This window comes from Pseudoliparis swirei, chromosome 5 (assembly GCF_029220125.1).
Source record: "Pseudoliparis swirei isolate HS2019 ecotype Mariana Trench chromosome 5, NWPU_hadal_v1, whole genome shotgun sequence".
Classification (NCBI taxonomy): Eukaryota; Metazoa; Chordata; class Actinopteri; order Perciformes; family Liparidae; genus Pseudoliparis; species Pseudoliparis swirei.
Genome location: NC_079392.1, coordinates 1,627,704 through 1,640,770, shown reverse-complemented (window position 1 = coordinate 1,640,770; position 13,067 = coordinate 1,627,704). Strand labels below are relative to the sequence as shown.

The 13,067-nt window shown below is 38.9% G+C and overlaps 1 protein-coding gene across 2 annotated transcripts in view; it reads left to right on the top strand.

Annotated features, from left to right (window-relative positions):
- mllt1a (MLLT1 super elongation complex subunit a) overlaps nucleotides 1-8,083 on the top strand; it is a 35,645-nt gene extending 27,562 nt beyond the window's left edge. Inside the window, exons 7-12 of one of the 2 annotated variants that reach the window (XM_056414945.1) lie at nucleotides 1,717-1,807; nucleotides 1,896-2,007; nucleotides 2,478-2,574; nucleotides 3,319-3,387; nucleotides 3,915-3,986; nucleotides 7,615-8,083. In XM_056414945.1, the coding sequence (XP_056270920.1) occupies nucleotides 1,717-1,807; nucleotides 1,896-2,007; nucleotides 2,478-2,574; nucleotides 3,319-3,387; nucleotides 3,915-3,986; nucleotides 7,615-7,743 (570 nt within the window). In that variant the 3' untranslated portion in view covers nucleotides 7,744-8,083. Of the gene's footprint in view, nucleotides 1-1,716; nucleotides 1,808-1,895; nucleotides 2,008-2,477; nucleotides 2,575-3,318; nucleotides 3,397-3,914; nucleotides 3,987-7,614 lie in introns of both variants that reach the window. The other variant, XM_056414944.1, reaches the window with a different exon arrangement.
- Nucleotides 8,084-13,067: the final 4,984 nt, after the last annotated feature.

Genomic DNA, 13,067 nt, shown 5'->3' with positions numbered 1-13,067 from the left:
CTTATCGATCTCCGTCTGGCGCGCCACAGAGCTCCGTGCGCGCGCATCGGGACCGAGCAAAAAAAAAGTCACTTGTCAATCTGTCCCCCTTTACATTTACGAACATATTTTACCCTCGGGGTCAATTTGACCCCAGCAATTAAAACCTCCAGAAAATTATTAGAATTAATATTGTTTCCCAAGTTTAAGTGTGAGGTACTTTATGTTTGTTTGTTGACTACCTAAATAGCCCTTTAAATAAATAAAAAAGTTGATATTTCTGATATGTTTGACACAGTAAAAAACAGCCTGTGGTCAAATTGACCCCAAAGAACACCGACATTAAACATTGAATGGGGTCAAATTGACCCGAAGGGTAACAGGAGGGTTAAACATTCTGTTTAGGATGAAGATGTATTAATGTTCCATATGGAAGAAAACTGCTAAATAACTGCTGAGTTGCAGCACCATTGTATAGAAGAATGTATAAATGTATATATCCGTCTTTTGTCATAAATCTCTATGTTCTCACAAAATATACCGAGAATATTGGTAATATGTGATTAATCATGATTAATCCACAAAAACCTGTGATTAATCCGATTAAAATGTTTAATCGTTTCACAGCCCTAATACTTATATACATTATATACTTATACACGTTATATACATTATATACTTATATACTTTATATACTTATACACGTTATATACATTATATACTTTATATACTTATACACGTTATATACATTATATACTTATATACTTATATACTCATATACTTTATATACTTAAACACGTTATATACATTATATACTTATATACTTATACACGTTATATACTTATATACATTATATACTTTATATACTTATACACGTTATATACTTATATACTTATATACTTTACTTTATATACTTATATACTTTATATACTTATACACGTTATATACTTATATACATTATATACTTATACACGTCATATACATTATATACTTTATATACTTATACACGTTATATACTTATATACTTTATATACTTATACACGTTATATACTTATACACGTTATATACTTTATATACTTATACACGTTATATACTTGTATACATTATATACTTATACACGTTATATACATTATATACTTTATACATTATATACTTTATATACTTAAACACGTTATATACTTATATACTTTATATACTTATACACGTTATATACATTATATACTTATACACGTTATATACATTATATACTTATCTACGTTATATACTTATATACGTTATATATTTGTATACGTTATATACTTATCTACGTTATATACTTATATACATTATATACTTATATACATTATATACTTATCTACGTTATATATGTGTCTACTGATCTATGAACATCTCTTGAAGAAAAGATGAAAACGAATGAGAAACTTGAATGTAATTTTTGTTGTTGAAAATAGTTGATTAAATTAATTACAGAATGAATCAACTTAGTATTAGCATGTGCAGTGTGTCTGTAAATGTATTAATTATTTCATTGATTTGTATTTTTACATAATTTAATCCATATAAAGAAGAGATTAGACCTCATTGTTCCATCATCTTTGATCTTGAAAGTCCAAAAGGACAGAATATAAAAGCAGAATAATCTTCATCCGAAAGTTTATCGCCCCATTTCTCTTTGTGTTCCTTCTCCTCCCTCCTTCCTCATCTCCTCCTCTCTCCTCCCTCCTCTCTCCTCTACAGCAGTCGGCCCCTTCCAGTCCTTCCAACTCCAGCTCCAGCTCCGACTCCAGTTCAGATTCGGACTTCGAGCCGGGTCAGAAACAAGGCCAAGGTGCGGCGCCGCTTCCCTCGCAGTCGGAGGTCCGGCGTGAGGAGGCGTCTGACCCATCCTCTTCTTCCTCCTCTTCCTCCTCTTCCAGGCCCCCTCCGGTCTATGGTGGAGGAGATCCAGTCGGAGGAGTCGGACGATGACGACAGCAGCTCGGAGGAGGAGACGCCCGTCAAGACCAACCCCCCCAACCGCGACTCAAGGTCAGTCTGCCGCCACGGAGGCCTCGTTGGGGCGTGTGCTTCGAGTTCAACCCTCGAGGTCGCCCGGCGCACCGACGCTGAAGAGTTACCGCGGTTACCGTACGCTCAGAACGAGGCGATGGCGATACTTCATTGAAACGGCCGCGATCAGAGCGCGCTGCCTGCAAGGGGGCGGGCTACAAGAAGGCTAGTCTACAAGGGGGCGGGTCTACAAGGAGGCAGGTCTACAAGGAGGCTAGACTACAAGGGGGCGGGTCTACAAGGAGGCTAGACTACAAGGGGGTGGGGCTGATGGACATGTGTTTGAGTGATGCAGCTGTTAAGTCTGTTGTCTCCTTCAGACTCTATCAGTGAAATAGTAATTATAATCTCAGACACACATTCAAGTGCAAGCGGTATGACGTCATGATCCGTCTCTCTGTGTATTTGATTGCTCTCTGATCTCTGACCTTTGACCTCTGACCCATCAGACTCAGCCTGGACAGCGAGAGCGACAGCAGCGACGGCTCGCACAGCCTCAGTCGAGACCCGGCGCCGCCGCTGCAGAAACACAGCGCCAACAACAAAGTGAGTCACCGTGTGGATGAACCTGTTCATTGGTCATGAGGATGAACCTGTTCATTGGTCATGAGGATGAACCTGTTCATTGATCATGAGGATGAACCTGTTCATTGGTCATGTGGATGAACCTGTTCATTGGTCGTGAGGATGAACCTGTTCATTGGTCATGTGGATGAACCCTGTTCATTGGTCATGAGGATGAACCTGTTCATTGGTCATGAGGATGAACCTGTTCATTGGTCATGTGGATGAACCTGTTCATTGGTCATGAGGATGAACCTGTTCATTGGTCATGAGGATGAACCCTGTTCATTGGTCATGAGGATGAACCTGTTCATTGGTCATATGGATGAACCTGTTCATTGGTCATGAGGATGAACCTGTTCATTGGTCATGTGGATGAACCTGTTCATTGGTCATGTGGATGAACCTGTTCATTGGTCATGTGGATGAACCTGTTCATTGGTCATGTGGATGAACCTGTTCATTGGTCATGAGGATGAACCTGTTCATTGGTCATGAGGATGAACCTGTTCATTGGTCATGAGGATGAACCTGTTCATTGGTCATGTGGATGAACCTGTTCATTGGTCATGAGGATGAACCTGTTCATTGGTCATGTGGATGAACCTGATCATTGGTCATGTGGATGAACCTGTTCATTGGTCACCATGTGTAACAGCTCTCTCTCTCTCTCTCTCTTTTTCTTTCTTTCTTTCTTTTCTTCTTCTTTCCTCTCCTCTTCCTCAGGTTTCGGGCAGAAAGAGTCCAGATTCCTCTTTCCGCTCTGAGAAGGTGTTGAAGAAGGGATACGACAAGGTAGGAAGGGTAAATACAACTTTTATTACGCTTTACACCTCACGCACACGCACACGTGCAGCAGTGTGTCCACCATCATAGAGTGTTTTAATGAATTAAAGATAGAGTCGATCCAGACTCCATCAACCCGTATTCACTCGACACTAAATCACACGGAGGAAAGAAAAGGTTAATCCACAGATATTTAACTTCAATGGAGGAGGTATACTTCATAAATAAACTCTACTATCAACACCGCCTGTTTACTCTGAATGTGCTGAGTCACTGTTGTGCAGCAAGATGTACAATTATCTTTACAGTCAATTCATCCTTCTGAGATTACAGAGTAATTCAGTGTTTTAAAGAACCTTTTACCCTCAATTTGTCTTTTATGATTTCCAATTTCCAAAAAAGAATTTCCCACGTCACCAACGAGTGTTTGGCGTCCTCAGTAAACTCATAATAATATTAATAAAACGGTCCTTTAATTGGGACATGATGCCTGATTCACATGCGTGTCTGACTCTTTGCTCCTCTGGACTCTGCAGGCCTACACAGAAGAACTGGTGGACCTCCATCGCAGACTGATGGCTTTAAGGGAGCGGAACGTCCTGCAGCAGGTGTGTGTGTGTGAAAACTCATCTATTTTATATTTATTTTGTAGTTCCTTCCGCCTTACTTTGGCAACTATGATATATTATATATATTTATATGTGTGTGTATATATATTTATATATACAGGACTGTCTCAGAAAATTAGAATATTGTGATAAAGTTCTTTATTTTTCATATTTGCAATTAAAAAAAAAAAAAATCATGCATTTACCTGGATTCATTACAAATCAAGCAAATATTGATTTTTTTCTTTTAATATGTGTGGATTACAGCTTAAGCTTAGCTTGAAAACTCTAAAATCTAATAAAATTTAATATTTTCTCAGACCAAGTAAAAAAAGATTTATAACAGCTGAGTGTTTGTCAAGCTCGAAGTTAATCTGCAGGCGAGAGAGAGGTTAATTAATGTTTATGGTTAATACTTTTTTTCAAGTGATTTGTATTTAGTACTTTTAGTATGAGATTTTTGATATTCTTTTTTTGATGTTTATTTTCAGCAAATAAATCAGAATAAAGGCTTGCAATATTTCAGGAAATAAAGGCTTGCATCATGCATGATATTTTTTGTTTTTAATTGCATTACAGAAAATAAAAGAAGTAAAACATCACAAGAAATTCTCTGAGACAGTCCTGTATATATATTAGTGCTGTGAAAATAACGGCGCGTTAACTCAGTTAATCCAATTACAGGTTTAACTAGTTTTTTTTTAACGCATTTAGCATGCGCAGAATGAGCTTCAATCCGTCTGTTGTTGGTCGTCGGGACGAAAAAAAGTCACTTGCAAAATGAGCTTCCAATACACCACTTCAATCTGAACTCTGTCCGCTCTCATGCAGACGGTCTGTTCATCGGTAATGATCCTTCCGCAGGTTCACCTCCGGAAACCTTGTTACGACTTTTACTTCCTGTAGATCAGGGTCTCAACACGTCGATCGCGACCTGCCAGTCGATCGCGGCGAGTGTCGGTAGATCGCATGACATTAAAGAGATTGGCCCCTGACATGTTCTCTATTGCACGTCTTTGTTCTTTTATTAAACTAAACGTCTGTTGTTGATCGTATCTCCACAGCAGCATGTCATTTCTGTCTCTCTGCGTTGCGTTAACACTTATCGGTCTCCGTCTCGCGCCACACCGAGCTCCGATGCGCGCATCGGACCGAGCAAAAAAAAGTCACTTGTCAATCTGTCCCCTTTACATTCTACGAACATATTTTACCCTCGGGTCAATTTGACCCCAACAATTAAAACCTCAGAAAATTATTTGAATTAATATTGTTTCCCAAGTTTAAGTGTGAGGTACTTTATGTTTGTTTGTTGACTACCTAAATAGCCCTTTAAATAAATAAAAAAGTTGATATTTCTGATATGTTTGACACAGTGAAAAACAGCCTGGGGTCAAATTGACCCCAAAGAACACCGACATTAAACATTGAATGGGGTCAAATTGACCCGAAAGGGAACAGGAGGGTTAAACATTCTGTTTAGGATGAAGATGTATTAATGTTCCATATGGAAGAAAACTGCTAAATAACTGCTGAGTTGCAGCACCATTGTATAGAAGAATGTATAAATGTATATATCCGTCTTTTGTCATAAATCTCTATGTTCTCACAAAATATACCGAGAATATCGGTAATATGTGATTAATCATGATTAATCCACAAAACCTGTGATTAACCCGATTAAAATTTGTAATCGTTTCACAGCCTAATATATATACAATTGTCTTTATATAATTTAAGAATATTGTGATATATAGTTCTTTATTTTCTGTATATATGCACTACATAAAACAAATATATATCATATTAAATATTATTCCCGATATTCTGTTTGATCGCGTTTCAAATGTCATCAATATCAAGGTTTATTCCATCGTAGAAAAAATCATCAGAGAAACTACAAGACGTTTTACGGCGCAATGGGCGAGCGCCGCAGATGAGGAGGTCCAAGCAGAGAGGGATCCCTCACCACCGGCGGCGTCCTGCCCCAGTTGAATCTCTGGAGTCGACTCAGCCGACTCTCAATGTCATGCATTCTGGATTCATTACAAATCAACTGAAATATTGCAAGCCTTTTATTCTTTTAATAACAACATAATTTTTGCATTACAGAAAATAAAGAACATCCGTTTTTCAAAATAAGATGTCGACAAATCATACACTAACATATAAAAGTAAACAATGAACTGATTTTGTATCTTTAGAGATCATTTCTGAGATTTAGCTTAAATTAATATACATTAAAACATATATATACTGGACCAATATAGAGTTTATAAATAATAAGTCATATTTGTATGTTAAACAAAGTCCTGTAAATAGATTTCCCCAAGAGTTCCAGGAAATGAATGATGCAGATGTGTTCCATACATATCTGAAATCAAACTATTTTAATGTATCAATTAGGACATTTTTCAAAGTAAAAGTCCTAAATGTTTAAATAGATCTGTAATTTCTTTAATGTTTGATATGTATTTCTCCTAGGCAATAATGCTAGAATGCTTCAGGTCGACACCGTGATCGGTGATCGGTATTATCGGCGTCCGATTTCAGTGATCGTGAATCGCACCAAAACCTGATCGGTGCATCTCTATACAATATATTTTAGCCCTAGAGATGCTATAAACACATTCCATATATAAGAGTTTATATAACGTTAGCGGATGGATTATAAGTGACAACATATATTTTCATATATTTATATACAGGAAGAAAATTAGAATATTGTGATAAATATCCGTTTTTCAAAATAAGATGTCGACAAATCATACATTCTGGACATATAAAAGTAAACAATGAACTGATTTTGTATCTTTAGATCATTTCTGATTATGGCTTACAGCTTAAATCCTATCTCATAAAATGTGAACATTTCCTCAGACCAAGTTTAAAAAGTTTATAAAATAAGTCAGACTTTTGTATGTTAAACAAAGTCCTGTAAATAGATTTCCCAAGAGTTCCAGGAAATGAATGATGCAGATGTTTCCATACATATCTGAAATCCTGTATATGTGTGTGCTATATATAAAATTTTAATGTATCAATTAGGATATTTATATATGTATAAAGTCCTAAATGTTTAAATAGATCTGTAATTTCTTTAATGTTTGAGGTGCTTTATATATGTATTTCTGGATTCATTACAAATAAACTACATATTGCAATATCTTTTAATAGAATGCTTCAAGAAAACTCGAAAATCCTGATCTGAATTTTAATATCGGATCGGCAGATACCGATTTCAGTGATCGGTGATCGGCACAAAAAACCTGATCGGTGCATCTCTATATACAATATATTTTATATGTAATATATATAATATTTTATATATAATATATGAGCTTTATATAAAAATATGTATGGATTATATAAATATATATTTATATATATGTGTGTGCTATATATAAAAAAATATATATATATATTTTGTAATATATATAATTATATGTGTATATATATATATATATAATTATATGTGTCTGTGCTTTGATGGTAATGATGGATCTTTCTTTTAATCCCGCCTCCAGTTTTTCTTTCATACTTAATCCGGCTGCATGTCGTGTGATGAACTTTGAGCCGTGGAAGAGTTTTTAATCTGTTGTTAATATTAAGTCGTGGTCGTCGTCCTCAGATCGTGAACCTGATCGAGGAGACGGGCCACTTCAACGTCACCAACACGACCTTTGACTTTGACCTCTTTTCACTGGACGAGTCCACCGTCCGCAAACTACAGAGCTACCTGGAGGCCACGGCCACGTGACAGGAAGCGGCCGCCGGCGTGGGGAACCCGGCCTGTGGCTGGCGGCGGCGGCGGCGGAGGTAGACTCGCCACCATGTGCCCCCCCCCTTTTTTTTAAAGTAGGGGACGAGACGCCACATGGCGCCGCCGCCACGGGCGGAACCACATGAACAAGTTACCAGACAAAGAATCACACACACACACACACACGGAGACGCACCTCCTTCACGTGACATGGGGAGGGGGGGAGGGGGGAGAGGAGGAGGAGGAGAGGAGGAGGAGGAAGAGGAAGAACTGCTGTCAGGATTTTCACTACAAATGTCTTTTGCTTTTTTTAACGTCTGTGCAGAGCTGTGGTATGCACCCCCCCCCCCTCCTTAGCCCCCCCCCCTCCTCCTTCACTCCTCTGCACTCCTTCCTTTGCAAACCCAATACCCCCACATGAACACTCCTTACTCGGCGGAACACTTCAGTCCCTTCCCCCTGTTGTCAGCTGGAGCTCATTTCTCTTCCCCGACAGACTCTTTGATGTGTGTGTGTGTGTGTGTGTGTGTGTGTGTGTGTGTATGTATGTGTGTGTGTGTGTGTGTGTGCAAAGCGCTGCAGAGGTTTAGGAGATGGTATCTTTGTGGGTACCAACGTCTCTGTGTGTGAAGCAGGAGCACCAACGACAAAACACTGATGCAGGTAATACTTTACTGTGTGTGTGTTGGAGTGTGTGTGTGTTAGAGTGTGTGTGTGTGTGTGTCTCTTTGCCTGAACATTGAGTTTCTCTTCTACTTCCTCGCACTGAAAGCTGAGCCCTGACCAACCAACAGCCCCCCCCCCCCACCCACTCACTCCATCTCTTCTCCCCCCCCCACCCACTCACTCCATCTCTTCTCCCCCACCCACTCACTCCATCTCTTCTCCCCCCATCCGCTCCTCCATCTCTCCTCTTCCTCCCCCATCAGCTCACTCCTCCTCCTCCTCCTCTTCTCTCACCCCCCATCCTCTCCTCCTCTCTCCCCCATGCGCTCACTCCATCCCTCCTCCTCTTCTCTCCCCCCCCCATCCCTCCTCCTCCTCCTCTTCTCCCCCCATCAGCTCACTCCATCCCTTCACCTCCTCCACTTCTCTCTCACCCCCCCCATCCGCTCACTCCATCCCTCCTCCTCATCCCCCCCACCCCCCCTCCTCCCTTATTCTCATATCGTTGTGCATGAAGGGCTCTCTCCTGAATTGCCTTCTAAGTGGAGGGGAGAGGGGGCGGGGTTTCAAAAGTAGCCATACTCGTCTCCCAGAATCCCCCCAAAAATAAAGAGAACAGAAATAAAGCCCCCCCCCCTTTTCTTTTTCAACACTTTATTTTTCTACAGTGCGTCATCTTTATTCTGCGGTTCAGAAATCCTGTGAATGTAAAACCGCTTTTACTTTTGTACGCCACTCCACTCTAGTGCCTTCTCTGCTGCCCGCAGTGCCCCCCCCCCAACAAGTGTTATAGAGGTGTTATGAAGCCTCGTATCCAGTATTGTCTTCATGGCGTCCGTCTTTAAGCCCTCTATAAGTTTTTTTAAAGACTATTTTTCCCACTGAATGTTTATTTTACTTTATTTTATTTTATTGTCTTGCTTCCTGAGTTTAGTTGCAAGAGGGCGCGTCAGGTGACCCGTAGCTACTCCGTGATTGGCAGTTTGAAGTAGTTTAACTGACGTTGAAGCGTTTGAGTCGCCGGGCAGATTACGAAGATGAGGAAAAAACCCAACTGGCGTTTCCTTACCTGAATATCTGAACTGTATCTCATGGGGGGCTGGGGGGGGGGGGGACCTCCTGAACCCAGAAGCCGGGTCACTGTAAACCACTTCAGACCACGAGACCTTCAGAGGGTTGCGCAACACCAGAGGCTATGAGCACAAAGCACCAGGTAGACTCACCTGCACCTCACAACCACCACGGCTTCTGATGACGTACGATCCCCTCAGCCAGCTGGCCACACGGATCAACGTTGATATTTTTAGTATTATTAGCATTTAATTACATGTAGTTTCAATTTAACTGCATTTAAATTGATCTTTATTTCTGGTGTCCAGATGTTTGTCGTCTGTAGAATAATTAAGATGTTAAAGTTAATTTAAAAAACTCTTTACAACACGTGTAACTCTACAGTTTAAGAGTTCCAACTCACTGAATATTAAGTTTTAATGTAAACAGGTTCCGCCCCCTTTGGTGAGTCGGTTTCTGGGACCTCCAGTAGAACCAGAGCGAGCTGGACCGGCTTCTTGATTCAGGCCCCTGTTGTGTTAGTTCCTGTGGCCCCTTCACACACACACACACACACACACACCGTGGTACCCCCCCCCCCCCCGTGTCTTTTCTTCTTCTGCCTGCCGACAGTGTTTTTATTATTATTCTGACGCCTTCGATAGCTTTAATACTTCTCTCTCTTTCCGTTGCCTGGCTCAGCGACGTACACACACACACACACATATACACACACACACACACACTCTCCTTCGGCCATCACTGTAAAAGCCGTCTGAGCACAAGAAGATGTGTCTCAAACTAAACAAACTGGATTCCTGCCACCTTATGTGCCCTGCAGTAACCCCGCCCCCCCTCTCCTCTGCCCCCCCCCCCAACCTCAGTTTCTCTGGGTGTGATGACTGAGAATGAACTTTGTGCGTCTGCGAGTGATTTTTAAAGAAGCCTTCCTGTCCTCGTCTCTGTGCATCCGTGTGGGAACTTTTTTAAGTCCTGGTTCATGAACTCTGACCTTTGACCTCGGCTCTCGTGGCCTTGGAGCCCTACTGTCTACCCCACAGTCGATGTTTTATTTATGGACCTCTGCACTTTTGGCTGTGATGACTTCAGTACTTAAGTAGTTACCTGAACTGTATTTTTAAGGATTTTTATACAATATTTACATGCAATACGATATGAAATTCATCTTTTTCTTTTTTTTGACAACCTTTTTTAAATTCTTTTATTTAATTGTCTTTTTCATTTTGGCTTGATTTGTCACTATTATTACATAAAACACACAAACCCGTTGGATCTGTTTTACGGTGAGAGACGTCCTCGTGTTTTATTCTGGAGGAACTGTGAGTTCTATTTTATTTGAAGTCTTTTCCCCAAACACAAAAAACAACAGAGGTGCATTGTGGGTCGTGAGTTCCTCGCTGCTCGGCTCGACCTACAAATGATCCAAATTATTTAAAAAACTAAAGATACAACAAATCAGAGCTCAAGCGTATCAGTTTTTCTCATTGATCTATTAAATACGTGAATTATTGGATACATTTTAGATACATTTCGCCGATATGAATCTGATAAATACCCCCCCCCCCCCCTAATTAAAAACAAACCTGGCTATCCAATCTGTGTTGATGGTAAATGTCCATCAAATAAATAAATTCCTCATTTTCTATTGACCCAGAACACAGATCTCTCTCTGGCTGTGCCTACATGTCCCAGAATGCATTGCTTGATGTATAAACACGACTCTCAGAACGTGAGTTGATTGAAGTTGAGGGCTTCATGTCCTCGTTGACACTGGACAGGAACTCATCAACACGTCGTGACTTCAGTCCTCCGCTGGTCCGACACACGTCTCAATATTTACCCTCGATTCATAATTTCGGATCAATATCCCGAGGATGTTGCGTCACTCGGTCACTGGATACAGGAAGTAGATTTCTTTTTTAAAGAACGAGAGATGAAGAAAACCTCGGCGGGCGTTTCTTTGCTCTTTACTCCATCGTGCCTCTACTGTGGCTCCACTGCAGCAACCGCTGAGGCTCATGGGTAATGTAGTACCAGCACGACGGCCCGAAACACAACTTCTTTTTTAAGTTGAAATAATTGAAACTGGTGGTTCTGATGGGAACCGCTGTAACAGTTACATTAGGGATTATTTTTGTTTTAATTTTTTTCATAAATTAAATCAAAAATAAACTCTACTGCAAATTGGGAAAAACTCTTCCGGTCCGTCTTCACTTTGCAGCTCGTCTGGTGGAGTGAACCATTTCAGCTCAGACTTTATTATATACATGTATAATACAGCAAAGGTAGAATATCTACTGTGTGGATCCTTAAGGGGGGGGGGGGGGTGTCTGTGACCGGCTACAGGGATGCCTGTATTTATAAAGGTTTGGTTTTTTTATTGTTTTAATTGAGGGAAAATGTCTGAAATGTGTTCCTTTTTTTATATATATATATATATATGTGGTCCAAGAAGAACAAACTGGATGAGCAGAACAATTTGGTATTTTATTTTTTTGTTTTTGTGGAAAATCAGAAACTTGGCGTAACACTGCCACCATGTGGCCAAATGACGCAAGTTGTTAAACGAGGACAAAACATTGTTATTTTAATGTTATTTTTTTATTTTTAAAAATCATATTATTAATAAAGTCATTAAGTACTGTTGTCCCCCGCGTGTGTCCGATTGTCATTGACTAGTGTGTGTGATATATGTGTGATATATATATATATATATGATTTATATTTATATACATGATATATATTTATATACATGATACATTTTTATTTATATGATATATATTTATATATCATGTATATATTTATATATATATATTTATATATCGTGTATATATTTATATACATGATATATATTTAGATATATATGATATACAGGACTGTCTCAGAAAATTAGAATATTGTGATAAAGTTCTTTATTTTCTGTAATGCAATTTTAAAAGAAAAATGTCATGCATTCTGGATTCATTACAAATCAACTGAAATATTGCAAGCCTTTTATTCTTTTAATATTGCTGATTATGGCTTACAGCTTAAGAAAACTCTAAAATCCTATCTCATAAAATTTTAATATTTCCTCAGACCAAGTAAAAAAAAAAAGATTTATAACAGCTGAGTGTTTGTCAAGGCTCAGGAAACCCTTGCAGGTGTTTCGAGTTAATTAGACAATTCAAGTGATTTGTTTAATACCCTACTAGTATACTTTTTCATGATATTCTAATATTTAGAGATAGGATATTTGAGTTTTCTTAAGCTGTAAGCCATAATCAGCAATATTAAAGAATAAAAGGCTTGCAATATTTCAGTTGATTTGTAATGAATCCAGAATGCATGACATTTTTGTTTTTTTAATTGCATTACAGAAAATAAAGAACTTTATCACAATATTCTAATTTTCTGAGACAGTCCTGTATATTTATATATCATGTATATATTTATATATCGTGTATATATTTATATATATGTTTATAAATATATTTATTTATATATTTATTTATATTTTGGTACTTCCGTAAACGATTATATTAATCCAGATGCATTTAACAGAAATAGAGTAAATAGAATAAACATAATAAACAATAACAGCA